The 15,945-nt window shown below is 38.8% G+C and overlaps 2 protein-coding genes across 8 annotated transcripts in view; one reads left to right on the top strand and one right to left on the bottom strand.

Annotated features, from left to right (window-relative positions):
• LOC117228800 (putative G-protein coupled receptor CG31760) overlaps window positions 1–9,504 on the top strand; it is a 65,004-nt gene extending 55,500 nt beyond the window's left edge. For 2 of the 4 annotated variants that reach the window (XM_076525644.1, XM_076525646.1), the window contains exons 15-18: window positions 95–238; window positions 804–986; window positions 1,089–1,604; window positions 2,343–9,504. In XM_076525644.1, coding sequence (XP_076381759.1) covers window positions 95–238; window positions 804–986; window positions 1,089–1,583 — 822 coding nt within the window. In that variant the 3' untranslated portion in view covers window positions 1,584–1,604; window positions 2,343–9,504. Of the gene's footprint in view, window positions 1–94; window positions 239–803; window positions 987–1,076; window positions 1,605–2,342 lie in introns of those variants that run through there. The other 2 variants (XM_076525645.1, XM_033484804.2) reach the window with 2 other exon arrangements.
• Window positions 9,505–9,946: 442 nt separating this feature from the next.
• The window catches only part of LOC117228704 (uncharacterized), a 30,217-nt gene continuing 24,218 nt past the window's right edge, over window positions 9,947–15,945 (bottom strand). For 3 of the 4 annotated variants that reach the window (XM_033484649.2, XM_033484648.2, XM_033484647.2), the window contains exon 6: window positions 10,463–15,872. In XM_033484649.2, coding sequence (XP_033340540.1) covers window positions 15,603–15,872 — 270 coding nt within the window. In that variant the 3' untranslated portion in view covers window positions 10,463–15,602. Of the gene's footprint in view, window positions 10,363–10,462; window positions 15,873–15,945 lie in introns of those variants that run through there. The other variant, XR_013034574.1, reaches the window with a different exon arrangement.

Genomic DNA, 15,945 nt, shown 5'->3' with positions numbered 1-15,945 from the left:
GTGAAACATGCGACATGCGGCGTTCTTCTTAGCGACCACAAATTCAACAATCGACATCATTTATATCGACTGTAATGTCGCGTATAATTTTTAGGTGATTCGTGTGTTGCGAGGCCAGGGAGACCAATGGGACAGTCGCGCGAGAGCACGTGGCGTGACAGCGAGCTTTTCGTTAAATGGAACTGGCTTACTGCCTGAAGAAACCACAGATTTAATCCAGGAGAATGAAGAGCTTAAAGTAAATTACTTTCACGTAGTTCTACGATTTATAGACATCGGAGGTCAAAGACTGTTTAGTACGCTTGGTACATTTAAGTTCCCATTTAAACTTACAATACCTATTAGTAACAAGATCTACTGCATCAATTTTCATGATATGTACAAGTATTTGATATTAACATTCTATAGTTCAAACTTTTTATATAAGTAAATCATGGTTTGTGCAATCAGAAACCAGGAATTATCAATCACGGCATATAAATTGACAACGAAAAAAAAAATCATAATAAGTAAAAAAAATAATAAATAAATCCTTTCTATATATATATATATATATATATATATATGACGCCCTTTTGTTAGTAACAGAACTTTAACAGAGTTATCGTAGAATCACGAGTTATTTCGTGATTGACAGCCACCGTGTTAATAACGTTTATATTTTGTTTATATAATTGGTTTATTTATAATAAAAGAAATGTTATCTGCTAAAATTGTCCTGATAAGGGAAAGGAAGAACAAATCGAGATCAGAAAGAACGGTGTCGAAGGTTCGAATAACGATGCGTGGAAACGTGATTGCAGGAGGAGATACAAAACTTGGCGGCGCAGATCGAGTACATGAAGATCGTGCACATGCAGATGCACAACCGTCACCTGAAACCGAAAGCCGGCGGCTACTTCAACACCCACGGCCACGGACACACCCATCCGTCCTCGGCGCAGAGCCCGATCGCGAAAAGTTCAACGGCCAGTTTCATATTGAAAGTATGTATCTAAGCTCTGTTGTTGATGTCTGACGCTTGTTTATCGATGTAGCTTGACTAGGACGAGGGCATATTGAAAAATACAGTCAAGTGAATTATTGAGCAGACAGCCGTGGAGCGAGGGGCGAGTGCGGCCGCGGCTGTCGCGGTCGAGGACTCAACTTTCCCCTCTGGGAGCTTGCACAGGGCTCGCAAGATGGAGATCGCCAAGGAGAGGAAAGCCGAGAGGGAGCGGGAACGCGAGAGGGGGCGGGAGAAGCAGAAGGAGAAGGAGAAAGCCAAGCTAAAGGAGAAGGAGAAGGAGAAAGAGAAAGAAAAGGAGAGGGAGATGGAGAAGGAGAAGGAGAGGGAGAAGGAGAAGGAAATAGAGAAAGAAAAAGAGAAGGAGAAGGTCAAGCAGGAGCAGAAGGAGAAGGAGAAAGAGAAAGAGGCTAAGCAGCAAGAGAAAGACACAGAGAAAGAGAAAGAAGCGATGAAGGAGGAGAAAGAACAAGTGAAAGAGAAGGAAACAGAGAAGGAGAAGGAGGTAGAGAAAGAGAAAGAGGCGCAGGAGAAAGGACAACAGGAAAATATAGTAATGACTGGAGAAAATGTCTGACTAGTACTACATAGTGATGAGGTAAGATGATCGCCAGTTTTTAGAGCTTTCGACTTCAGACACGTTTTTCCGGTTCATTTATTTGAACATTATTTTTAAAAGATATTTTTTTTCAATATTTCGACACGGTGGAACCTTGATTGTTCGGGCTAATCGCGAGAATTTCAAATGGAATACTTACTTGAGTATGATACTGGATCAAATGATTTCCATACCATAAATTCTGATAGTCGAGGTTTTATTTTTAAATATTCTAGACAGTGACCAACAAATGGATTATTCGTGACACAAATTATTCGTAAAGCAGTAACTAACGCTTCGAATAAAATGTGTTCAGTGTCCTAGAACTCCCTTTGCACGAGGAAAGGGTGCGATTCCTCGGGTGATTCGCAGTAATTTTTTTCCTCGGCGAAAATGTTCTCCAGGACTTTCTTAACGAATTATTAACGAGAGGAACGCGGGCCAATCGATCGTTCGAGTGCAAAGGATTAATAATACAGCCCTAGCTGAAGTTTTTGATCGAAGGGACATCAAATGTCTGAGACGCAGAGACAAATGTAATGATGAAACGTGTAGAGATATTAACATAAAAATAATTGCGACTGCTATCTAATTTTACGAAAATAATTAGCACAAATTTACGCATCGTCCGCAAATGTGCTAAAAATTTATCTTAGGATTCGTACCGTCATTTTTATTTCGTTTCTTCCCATTCCGTTGGTCACGTTGTTAATATCAATGTGTGATTATGATTCGCAGATATGGTTGTGACTAACGCAGTGTGCGCTAAGAAGAATGACAAACAGAGATGTGGTCGTGCTATTATAGAACAGAAGAAAAAGAAAGGAAGGAAATTTAAATAAATCCCTCGATGGAATACGCGACAGCCAAGTGTTTCTATGGACCGGAGTAATACGATCGGTTGATGACGAACACTAAATCAAATCGTTAGGTTTGTATCGTTTCTTTCTGATAACAACGTTTTCTCAGAACTTCACCGAAAACCGATTTCGTTACCGTCAACGGACACCGAAATTACAATGTCGAGTTAACGAATAAAACCACCGTTTACACGTGTGATTTCTCTAGAAACGAATCTTTCCTAATCGTTCGTTTCTGTGCTCATTATCGCGTGATTCTGCACCTTCGTAAGCGTCGCGTCTAAGGAGACTCGTCGAACGAAAATAAATTAGTACGATCCATTGAATACGAAATCGTAAATTAAAGTTACACACTTCAAACATTCCACGGACGGCAATGATTTTATCGTTTATCGAGCTGCGTTGTTTCAAGTATTGTTAGTTAGAGCGTTACTAATTGAAACGAAGACGAAGGAATTCTATAAGTGTACTTGTAAAACGATCGTTAGAGTGCAATAAATACTTTAGCGATACTTTAGCCATTCGTTTTCTTTCCGATTTGCTGTGACTAATCAAAATCTAATTACACCTAAGCTCGCGTCATTGTTTAATTCGGTTCGGAACCGTGGTTTACGCAGCGGTCGGCGATATTCATTTCGATACCGTTTCGATAATCTCTCGAACAATGAACCAAACGAATGATTCAGCCCTTATTTGATACACAGAACAATCATAAGTAACTCTTACACAGCCCTTCGACACAGTAAATAGAGATCATTGCCAGTACTGTCCACGTTGGCTGCGGAATTTCTGAAACCTTTTCTATGGAAAATAGCGAATAATCTCTGTCGATGCTTATTTTATCTTCGCTTAGATTCTCATTCCCGAGGAAAGAATTTACAAAGTTGATTATTCGTCGTTTCGTCTTATCGATTTCGTACAATTGCGTCAATTTGACGTCGAAGGACAGATTAAGCTGTAGAAATGACGGACGGTTCGGTTCACGTGGTGCAATTTTTGTGATTAGCAGACTGCGAATTTTATGCGTTCAAAAAATTGATTAGCTGAAATATATATATATATATTTCAGCTAATCAATTTTTATTTATATTTTATAATATAATTTTTATTAATATATAATATATAATTTTTATTTATATACATATATATATATATATGTATAAAAAAAATTTTATTTTATTTTATTTAATATCTGTTTCTTATACAATCGTCTTGGAACGTTTTTATTTCGCGTAAAGATCCGCGATCTAGTGATTAGTACGTATTTGGCAATTCTCCCTGGGAATTTCACGTTGTCACTAAACTTTGTAAACTTATCGGGCTCGTTCGATCCACGGCTGACGTCGCATAATGTGTTCAAAAGTCCAAGAATCGCATAGCCAGGCTCATGGAAAAGGTAAACGTAAAGGACGAATCGGAAGATCCTCGGACCACCGTAGAGAGCACTGACAATAAGATTCACGGTATCATTTCGGCAAGGAATTGTCATCTCGCGCGCGAGCACGCACGAGCTTTACGTCGACGAATAAAATCATATCACAGCGCGTACCGACTAACAATATAAGATTCGAGCCGATCAATTTCTAATCGATAGCGTTACTTAACCCTTTACTTGGCAAAGTTCCGCGGAGCAGAACAAACGAAAGAAACGTGAAACAGCGTGAACAACACATGGTACAACTGAAGAATCATATGTATATCGACTAGTTGACGATTTATTGCACGTGGTATATGTTTTTTATGCTACAAACAGAAATTCTGTGAATTTTACGTAACGAAACGAATCCAAAGAACTGAAAAATAAACAAACCTGAAAGTATACGTCTCGGTTGAAGCGGAAGGAACAGAGCGGGAACTCGTGTCGTTCGAAAAGCAATATTTCCGACTAAAGGGTTAAACATTGAGCACGAATCAAAAGGATTGCCGCAGAAGCACCAGCGAATTTGGCGATATGCGCTACGTGCAAAGAGTACCCGGAATTTGCAGATAAAACGCAGACTACAGTCCTCGCGCGGCAAGAACGCGCCTTTGTGTTTACGTTCCCCCTCTTACTAGTTGCAGCAGTGGAGCAGCTGGCGAGAGAGGGGGAACGTAAACACAAAGGCATCTTCTTGTCGCGTGAGAACTATACTTGTATATTCATCGAACTGGTCCCGCCGAGGCAGAGATGGTCGAAATGAAATCTAATTAACGATTAACGATTATCATCAACGTGAAATCATGTTCATGATTAGCTATTGCGATTACTAAGATAATCGAGTAATCATGATAAATGAATAACTTGAGTATTCAATCAAATCGTTGGTCACGATTAACACAGTAAACATTAATCACGTAACGATTACTACTTTTACTCGTGATTTAATTACTTATAGTGATCAATTACAAAATTAATCACAAAATAATCGATTATTGTCCGACTCTGATCCGTGGCAAGATTTTTCTTTATAACTTTTTAAAAATTTGACCGAGTTACTTAAATTTTGTTACTAAACGATGACTAAAGAAATTCTTTCAACAATAGTAACTAATTAAAATAACAAACGGATCAAAAGAACGCACGTCTCTTAACTTTTTCATTCGAGTCTGGAACGACTTAATCGATGCGTTTCGTAGGTGATTTTTGTGCGCGCTGAAAATTGCATCGTTCGAATGAGAAATTCCGAGTACTTTTTGTTGCAGAACGTATCTCAAAGTGCGAGTATAAATTAAGGATGCAAGGATTGCTACGTGAGTGAGCGTTTGTTTGCAGAGGCGCGCGTACACGTGGTGAAGTTTCCGTTTCGTTTACAAAGACGTTCGCGTTCCACTTGAAATCGTTTCGAGCCATTTTTCGATTTCCGAGAAAAATGAGAAAACGGTCGGATTTCTGTTCACCTTCCGCCGCGAATTGTTCGAATTAAACAAAAAAGACAAAAAAAAGGTAAAGAAGTATACGATACGATTTCCGACGGATCGTTTGAATTCCTTGATTCTAATTTGTGAGACCGAAAGCGGCATGGACACGAGACAGTTGAAAGTACACAAAGACTAAGAGAAATCGTTGTATCGCACAAAGTATCGATAAGTAACGAGCACGTGAGGCATTTTATTCTATGATTGGACCGTAATAATTAAATTTTGGGGATACGTCATAACGGACTCGCATTTTATACGACAATAAGATACAATCTAAGATATTTTCTCGTTACTAATCATTCGAGAAGCTCACGACTTATCATCGCGAGAACGATTCGTTCATTGTGTTTCCGTTCGGGTCACTGAAAATTCCGCATGCTAAGTAATTGATGCGTCTGTTGTTGTTCGTTAAGTGCTCTTGTGTGTGTGGCAATTTTGATGTTGACGTTGCCAAGCGGCGGCGTCAGAGCGACGGATTTTTCGACACAATTTCAAACTGCGTCTTCTTCGCCGGAAGCCAACAATCTCGAAGCCCTTTCTCTATTTTCGCCAATTGCTATGTCGATAGTTTCACTAGCTTCTCACGAGGTTCTAATTTAATCTGTGAAATCCGTCGCACCGTGTGCAACAAATTTGTCCGAACGAATAGTAATAATCGAATTTTGTTAACGGCAAAACGATGATCGCGTGAAAAATTCAAACGATTTCGTTGAACACATATGCTGCAGCGATTATTTCCTATCGCATTTTTCGAACATCGAATTTCCCCAATGGAACACTATCACTACGAAAATTCGGGAAACGTTAAACACGAAATAAAAATAAATTGATTAAACCCCTGCAGTTACTATAATAATCTCATAATGCTATCGTATTTACGAAAGCACGTGTGAGTGATCGTTGGACTGCGGATTTTCTGCGTTTGCAACAAAATTGAAAACTATGAAGACGTTAGATGAATTCAACGATGTCGTTATATTGTTTTCGACTTATTGAAATGGTTAACAGAAGAAACTCTTATTTTGCACAAAAATCCACAGTCTATCATAAATCGAATAACCCCTCGAACAAGTTTCCGTTACAATCACGAATGTTGTTTAAATATGAAATATTTTTAGCGGTTGTCGATGTTAATGTTTGTTATTGTTGACGTTGTTACTTGTTGAAATGCTATGAGAATAGTCACTGTAACGTATGCCCTGTATAATTCTGTACATCATCTTTGAAATATTTTCGAAAAATGCAAGAACAGTTTCGAAGTTTTCAGACCAGCGCGAAAATTGCCACACGGTTTGGGATTATCCGTTGAAATAGTTATAAATACGTATCGTGTTGTGAAGTACACGGAATGTTCAATGGCAACGGTATTCGTACATGCCTGTCGAGCTTAAAAGCATGTGTAGATAAAGAGCGATGGCCGGAGGGGATCATTGAATTGCGAATGAATTTAGGCAGCGACTCTTCGGCATCATTTTAGAAGTTTACATTTCCACTGTGGACGTGATTATGATAGGTAAATGACCGCGGTCAGCTCGTATCGCTGTTTGTGTCTAAGGATATTAATCGTATATATCGTCATTGTTGATTATATGACTAATCGACGGGCGTCGAGCCGTGTTTGTAATTAGGGCGTCACCGTTGAACTCAATCGATCCAATAGAAAATTATTCCTCCGTTCTCCTCCGACGAATTTGGAATTAATCGACAATTTTCAGTTTCTTCTCTTCATTCTAAATACACGATGCTTTACTTTTTATAATTGCTAAAATAACTGCAAGTATGATTATATAATATATAATTATATTTATATATGATTATATTATATATAATATATATATTTATATATGATTATATTCATTTATAATTATAATATATAAATAATTATAAATATATTATATATAATTATAATATATGAATAATTATAAATATATTATATACAACTATATAATTATATTATAATTGCAAAATAACTGTATGGATTATAATATATACATGAATGAACAACAAACTTAACAATAAAACGATAATTTCCATGGAAACGTACAAAAAAAAGACGAATGTGTCTCGTAAAGATAACAAAAAATGAAAGATTACTTATTGCTGGATCATTTACAAACAGTCCGCGAATTTTATGCATCCATTGTAAAAATAAAGACAATGATAATTGAAACAACGGAAACATGCAAAATATTTACGTCTGTCTATAACATTATCATCTCGCTAAAATTATTAAAAAAGGAAAGATACTTCTAATTGGATCTTGTTTGCGGCAATTGGCAAAGAAAACGTTTATCTTTCATAAATTCCGCGATCTAGTTACCAATTGCAAATCTGGTTTGGACAGTCACGTACGGAAAAACGGCGATAAACTATCCCCGATCGCGCAGCAAAGAATCATATTACCGAAGAACCGAAATTTCAAAGTCGTTCAAGTTTTTGGAGAAAGATATTCGACGGCCGTCGACTCGTCGAAGGAGAACAGACGAGGAGAAGATAAATGTTTGCGGATTGTCTGGATCGAGTTTGCCTCGAGAAATAGAAGTAACCTGAAATATAAATGCGTCCGCATGCAAAACTGGAAGTACGAGTAGCTTAACCGTAGAGTGGCGTTTATCGAAACTAGCCGAGTTGTTATCGCTTAAGAAATTTAGGATAAACGTAATGCTAAAGGTTAGCCGGCGGAGTCGATGAAAAGCTTCGGACAGGAAACGATCTTCGCTGTCGAAACCCCAATTCTGAGAACCAGAGCTTTTCCCGAAGGTGTCCGTTCTCTATGGAAACAGGGCTGCACAGCTTGCCAACAGAAGCTTCGTTCAGAAAAATGATCGCGAACAGTGAACGATCAAAGTTTCGGAGGATTTCGTAGACGTTTCATCGACTCCGCCGTGTGAAGAAGCATGTTCGAAATATGTAAGTAACGCGTAGATGGTAATCATAATTTGAGAGGAACAAGCACGGGCGACGTTGATCCTGCTAAAAATATCGAAAGTCGAGCGCGCACGGGCGATTCAATTGTTACAACGCGATCGATAAGTTATTCGAACCTTTGTCGAAGCACAGTTCATAGAATGACGAAGAATTTTGATCATTTTCTGAATTTAATTTCATTTGGAAAGCTGCACTGCCATTCGGATGTTAGAATAATAAAGAAATTTCGACAGTGTCGTCGGTCCTTTCAACAATTAATTAATGTGTCAACATAAATTCATGGATCTTCGTGCAAAATGAAGAATGACCGAATTACTTGTGCGACATATAAGTTACATGAGAATGTCTCTCCTCTTTTAATAACTGTAACGAGTTGAAAATAGCGTAAAAATATCCTTGAATTGTTCGAATATCTTTGGATAAGTGAATAAAACAAATTAAGTTACAGTGCTGTTTAAAGGACGAGGTGATCGTCAGCGCGCGTTTAGCTTCGACTAATTGGCGATGTTTGCCGATGCGTGAGAACTGCCGTGTGTTGTCCCTAGATGTAACTTGTCGGAAATAAACCGGTCGAGAGAAGAGTACAGAAGGAATTGTGCTTTCGATGTCGCTGTTGTAACTTGACTTAAATGTTAGTTGACGAAAGGAGACGAGGCCGAGGCGTGTTAACGTCGCGAAGCGATGGTATTTAGCGTTTGCTCTCGCAACCGTGGCGTCTCTCGAGGCCGATCTCGATCACGGACAATCCTTGGATCGCGATTCCCTCGGCTACCGAGATCGGAAGCGTCGAACCTAACTGTAAGATACGTTTTAGTATTACGTGTGTCGCGGCGATCACGAGGATTAAAATGATTAACGCTAAACGGAAACATGAATCCGCGACTGTCCCCACCCTGCTCCGAAAAAATGAAGTCTGTGTACAAAACGGAAACTAATTTGTAAAGACGTAATGTATATGTAATTTGTAAAAACATTAATGTATAATGTAATATAATAATGTCAATGAATACATGTAACGGTGAACGCGTTTGACCTGAAGCGATCGGGATGGAGCTCCTCGGTGCCATTGATTTTTCCTGTCTCTCTCTTCGTTGGTCGTTCGTCGCGAACGAACGTTCTCATCCTTTCGAATTGTTTGACGATTCGGTTGTATAAATACTTGAGTCTGTTATAGCATTGTAAAAATAAATGTTGAGTGACCTCATAAATTGTAAGAGGGACGCGTGGCCTTTCGATTACCCGTCATTCTCCCGTAGGATCTTTCTGAACTGCGCGCTTTTCAACGTTGGATCTTTCGAAACTTTCTGTATTCTTCGAGCATCTTGCACGTTACGAATGCAATTCCTTTTTGTTCGATTCAATTTTTTGTATTCAATCTGTTTCTCGTATTAAACGGTTCGCAATCCGGTCACGAACATTTCATTGTGTAGCTGATTTTTTCGAAAATTATGTTTGTACTTTACCAAAGTACGTTCCTCGGCTGACGATTGCAGAAATTAAAAGGAAACGGGGGAAATATTAGCAGAAAAAGGGTCGAGTCTAAAAAGACCTACCGATAGCCTTTCAATGGATCTTTTTTACTGACCAGATACAAAGCACAGTGAACTGTTGAACTAATTTTTGCGGTAAAAGAACGCTATTAAATTACAATGTTAATTCAGTTCCACCGAATATATTTAATAAATTACTATTTTATAAGTTTAACAGATGCATTTTATATAAAAATATGTATAAATTGATTGAAAATATCTTAAAAAGCAGTTCAATCGTATATTCATATTAGTATAGATCATAAGCTATAATTCTACTTGTTTAGAAAAAATCTTCAAATCAGAAGACATCGTAATATGTTTTACTTTATGTTACATAATTCATTTAAAAAATGGTAAGATTACACGTTGTGCAATCTTTACACATTTGGTCGAACGTTCGCCGTTTCGTCTTATTTTAAGACAACAATTCTCGAGTTTCACGACGTCGGCAACAATCGATTCGAAAACCGAATTCAGCCAACTCTCGGTATCTCTAGTTATCCGCCGATATCTTGTAACGTCGCAAAGATTTCGCAGAACCTGCAAAAAGTACGGAAATCGATAAATGAATGCGCAACGATTGCGTTCGATCGTGGCTGCGTGGAGGAAGAAGAAGAAAAGGTATCAATTAAAAAGGACGTTCACTTTACAATTTATTTACACAGGCTACACAATGTACACTATGAGGGATATGAAGACTCACGGGCGTTCATTTTGCGGACGCCCCACAATGGATTGATTGCACGAAATTCACTCGCAGCTCGCGGTGACAGAGGAAAAAAAAGATCGTGTCACCGACGATAAATTGCACACCGCCGTCGCAGAAGTTTTCACAATGTAACGCCTGATAGGTCGAGCAACAAGAACATAACGGAACAAAATATAGTTTGTACAACAACAACAACAACCGATATTACAGAAAAAACGCTACTTGAATGGCACTGCCGCGCGCCACGGAATACACGTTCGAGTTACTCGAAAGTTCGAACAAAAAAATCAGCTCGTGAACGAAACCGCGATATAAACACGTGCGCGGCGCTAGAAACATTAATCGCATCACACTCGATTGTAAATCAATATTCAAATGACTAGGTAGGTAGCTCGCTGGTTAGCTCGTGCGATACGAAATGTCGAATCGTTTGAAAGGAAGATTTGTTTCTTTCGATCTTAATTTGTTTCTTCCGGCCAAAAATTTCACTACGTCGCAACTCCAAATTAATCGATCAATTTGCAAAGATATCCGACGTTCAACCGTGACACGACCTAACGGTTCCGATAAGAACGGATACGCATCGCGTCAAACTCATTGGCAAAATAAGTTGTTCGAAACATTTCGTCGATCGCATCGTCAAAGAAGATCCGTGCACGCTACGTAAATATCAGTGTTGCGACAAACGTTTCCAATAGTATGACTCGATGCGACGTCGACTTTAAATTCGCGGTGCCTAAAGAATCGATGACCGACAATAATTTCAACGTCGCGTACGGAATCGTTGACTCTTGAGATATGGACGAAGATAAAGGAACTACTCTACATCGTACAGAAAAATGAGAACCTAATTAAATAAAGTAGAAACAACAATCGATATATAATCTGTAAGCTTGCGAACAAGGATAAACGAGCACGAATGCAAAACTGAAACATGTTACTCCATAGTATTTTTTTTTTTAAGCGTCGAATCGTCCCGTTGGCGCTACCGTGGGGGATGGTGGTACGTTTACCACGATGGTTACCTATGAAACTACGGAAAACAGAAGAAAACAAATATACATACACCAAGAGCGTTAGTCGAACGAGGACGTAGTGCAAGTCCTGTCTCGTCCAAGAAGCCGTGATATTCGTATAAAAGAGAGGAAACGGATCAACAACATTGTTTCGCGTGGACGCCGACCACCGGACGCGATACACGCGTATATAATATATATATATGTATGTATATAATATATCATTCCGTTCGTTATTTTTTGTTCCTTTTTATATATGGCAGACATGCACACTTACGCACACGTATATTCTAAATATTTGGACATTTGTACTTGACGTATTTCAATCGCGTGTATAACAAAATATTCGAAGCTACATTTTCTTTTTCTCGAATACCCCATTGGAATAACGGGGTCTTCTCTACGTAGGTATAGTTTGCACTGTCGTACATCTAGGTGCACATCCCTTATAATAACAAATACATCGTACAAACTAACATGACTCGAAGTTAGTTACAGCGTTAGGGCGACGACGCCCTTTGCTACCCCTGATCGAAGAGTCCTCGATAAAACAAGAAGCAAACGTTGTTGTTGCACTTGTCTCACAAAATAACAACAAGTCGAAGGGGACTTCGCGTGACGGTCGATTAGGTTTCTTCGCTTCTTACGTATCTTACGTAAAGAAAACTAAATTCATTCGTTTTTCATATTTTGTAAAACGTTGAGTTGCATTCAACGGTGCAACATTGTAATCATAAGAGCGACCGCGATAAACGAACGCCGATAGCGAACATGCTGAAATATTCCGAGTTCTTCGAAATAAATAATCGTTCGTTAACATACATCGACGTAGACCGACGGTTTTGTGGGCGACCTACTTCCTCGCCAGCACAGTTTTCTTAGAAGGTCAGTTTTAAGACCTCGGTCTATCCGTTGAGGAGAAATAATGCGGCATAAAATGCATTTGTTGCGAGACACAAAGTACGTTCGAAACAGTTAATAGACGTCGGTTCTGCATAGAAATTGTTGGGAATGACTTGAAAGTATAAATAGCCGAAACACGAATTCTGACGCGTCTGTCTCGAGAGAACTATGAAGCATTCGGATATTTAGTTTATAACAGTGTAATTATTGGACTGCGATTCTTTGTGGGAATTATTATTTTCATTGATCATTCTTCGAATATATAAAGAGTACAGAAAAATGTTCTGTATCAACTTAATTTCCATCAGTGTGTTCGTTTTCTTGTATTTTACATACTTGTACTGTAAAGGCTACTGTCTTGTTGACTCGAATAGAAACGTAAATATACGTTAAAAACACCTCTGTTCCTTCAAGTAATTTTCAACAGAAATGGAAGAAACACGAAAAGTATTTAAGAAACGTGAAAATATACTAATATATATACAATAATATATATATATATATTTTATATTTTACCATAATGCTGTTATAAACTTGTAAAATTCTGCTGCTTATCATTCTGCTTGTTATCCCGAATGCACGTGCTTATAAAAAATTAATAGACAGCGATAAAACATGAACGAAAAGATACTCGGTGTCGCATTAATATTTTATCGCAAAAAAGGTAAAGAACTCTTGCACTCTATTTTCGTTGTAAACAGCGAAAACCGTGTTCACCGTGAAAATAAAGCGCAATCTCGTTCGTTCGATGGAACACTCTTCGCCAGGGACAGCGTATCAGAAATAAGAGGAAGGTACGTAGCTGTGCTACATGTTCTGCAAAAAACGGCTGAACATTCGACTAATTAAATGTGTCGAATGTTTCGTAGGCCTACGTTCAAACCCGCTTGTTAGAGACACGAACGCGCTTTGACAGTTATTAGATAGCGGATGCAAGACACAGCGTTGTAAAAAAGATCATATAAATAAACTCAGGTAAAGCATCGAATCGGGTAACCTGTCGATCAGAACGACTGATCGGTTTCAGAACGAACTTACACAATTATCAACAAAAAAAAATAAAGTTCTATCGATACAACTATCCTACAATATTAATTGTCGCGTAAGCTTACGAAGAAAGTTGTCGCTACAATTTAAAACTTTGGTCAGTCGTAGTGTTTCACAATGCAAACCATACCGCAGTCTTCAAGCTAAAGTATAATTTGGTCGAGTTTCCAACGTAAAGTTCTTTCTCCTAATCTTATCGTCCGATATAAATATCTTTCGCGCGACAGCGGATCGCCGCACGGAATTCAATTTATCAGTACCTAAAAAACAGTCGTCTTGGACTCGTTTAGTTTCTTTTTCATTTTTCTTTTTGTTCTTTCTACACGGCCTGTCCTCACCCATTGTTCATTAATTCGTTAATTCATTGTTATACATCGTAACGCGGGTGCTTCAGGTACTCTGTCGAACGAATTTGTTTGTCGCGTTCGCAACAAAGATGTCCTGTATCTCAATAAATAAATAGACACGCCAGAGCGGTTATACAATCATTTGATCGATCCCTTCGCTGCGATCATCGTTCCGCACGATGATCCCGATTTACACGATTTTACGATCATTTCGTCAATTTTACCGGTTCGAATTATACTTTTGAAAATCGTTAATACGTCAATGTCATTGGCAGTTTTAACGAAGCCGAATCATTCTCGAATTCACGATTCCGATACTGTTTCTTTTTATCACGTCGATGCAACTTGAAACGGTTGAACATCTCCCGAGATTTTCGAAAATGAAACTGTTAAAGGGAAATATTCGGACACTTAACACCGTCGCACAACAATTTCGAAAAATCGATTCGATCAAATTCATGCGTTTCGAATGCTTTTCTATGGTGTGTCTCTGCTGTCGACAATTTTAACAACACGAACTCTCACTGTATCTTTGTTCGTCAATTGTACAGCACCGAGCGAGCACGATATAATGTTAATCATCATAGAAATTCACGATCGACACACTGAAACGTAGAGAAACGTGAATCATAAATATGAATGGTATAGTTCGCTTCGTTGGAAATCGTGAACGACGGTTGTTATAGCACGAGTACGTATACTAATAGGATTCTTCCGAACATTTAATCGCTGATTCGGATAAATATCCGTAATTTTGACTCGCAAGGGAACTCGATATCAGACGAACACGCTGTAAAGTGCGCGTGTGCTGACGCGACCAAATTGAATGTTCGAAAAAACCAGACCTTTCGTAATGCGAGATAAGACGCGATCCGTGGAATCGGCGGAGAGATACAGCAATGATTCATTATAATGTGGAACACTGAATAGAAAACGCAGAGACGAAGTTTTTCGATGAACGAGATCGTGTTCCCGATCGAGTTCCCGCTCGTTCGTTATTTTCTATCTGTGATATCTTGAACATCGACAACAGCAATTCTGAACTTTACATCATTTTATCCGTCTGCGAGTTTTATCTTTATTATTATTTTTAGGAAAAAATTGCGCATATTTAACACTTCATCCACCGGGATTTTCAATTACCGCGATTCTACTGAAAACAATGATTTTCTACGCGATAATCGGAAACGAAATTATCAGGTAATATTATCGTGGATTTAATTATTAATTAATTAAATTATTATTATTATTATTAATATTAATTATTAATATTATTTTTAACGGTAAATTATAGACTCTCGGATATTATCTCGCCGGTGGATGATGCGTTAACTGCGAAATAGCGTGACCGTGGAATTTGAATTCGAATCCGGAGGATCCTCGATAATATAAGAACCATTTGATAGTCGTTTACGCAGTTCCGAACGTATTACGTTCCAAAAAAAAAAGAACGCCCAACCTTCTGATATGGCATGCTCCGTAGATAGTTGAACCGTGAATCGTGAAACGTTTAACAAATTGAAATCGATTCCCGGCCCCGAAGAACATCGATGCGACCGGACAATTGTATAACGCTTGACTCTTTCGCGCGCGAAAGGAAAGGATCGAGAAGAAAGTATACCTGGATAGCGACATCAATCGAAGAAAGTTCGACAGTTTCCAACACTCTATATAACAATAAGTATGGATTAGGTGCTTTCCCTTACTCATGGAAAAATATTCCTTGCGAAAGTTTTGTAAGGTGTCAAAGGAAGTTTCTTAAACGGCGTCCTCTTTGCCGTTCCCGACCTGACGATCGTACTTCTCCTTATTCTTGTCGACGTCCATGTCCGTGTCCCCGTCCCTGTCCTTCTCGTCCTCCCTCGGTTCCGCGGCGTCGTCCTTCTGATCCTCAATTTTTCTCTCGTTATCGGCCCCGGCGAACTCCTCGCTCTTGTCCGTCGAATTCGCCGAATGAGATTTGTTCAACAACGAACTGAACTCGCCGAATTTCAAGATCTCCTCCATGGCCGACTGCTCCAAGTTCACCTATCGTGAAACAGCTCTGTCAATTCGATTCTCCTAAATGAACTGTGAATTTTGTGAGCTATGAAATTCAACA

This window comes from Megalopta genalis, chromosome 12 (assembly GCF_051020955.1).
Source record: "Megalopta genalis isolate 19385.01 chromosome 12, iyMegGena1_principal, whole genome shotgun sequence".
NCBI classification, from domain to species: Eukaryota; Metazoa; Arthropoda; class Insecta; order Hymenoptera; family Halictidae; genus Megalopta; species Megalopta genalis.
This window is presented reverse-complemented; position numbering and strand designations above follow the sequence as displayed.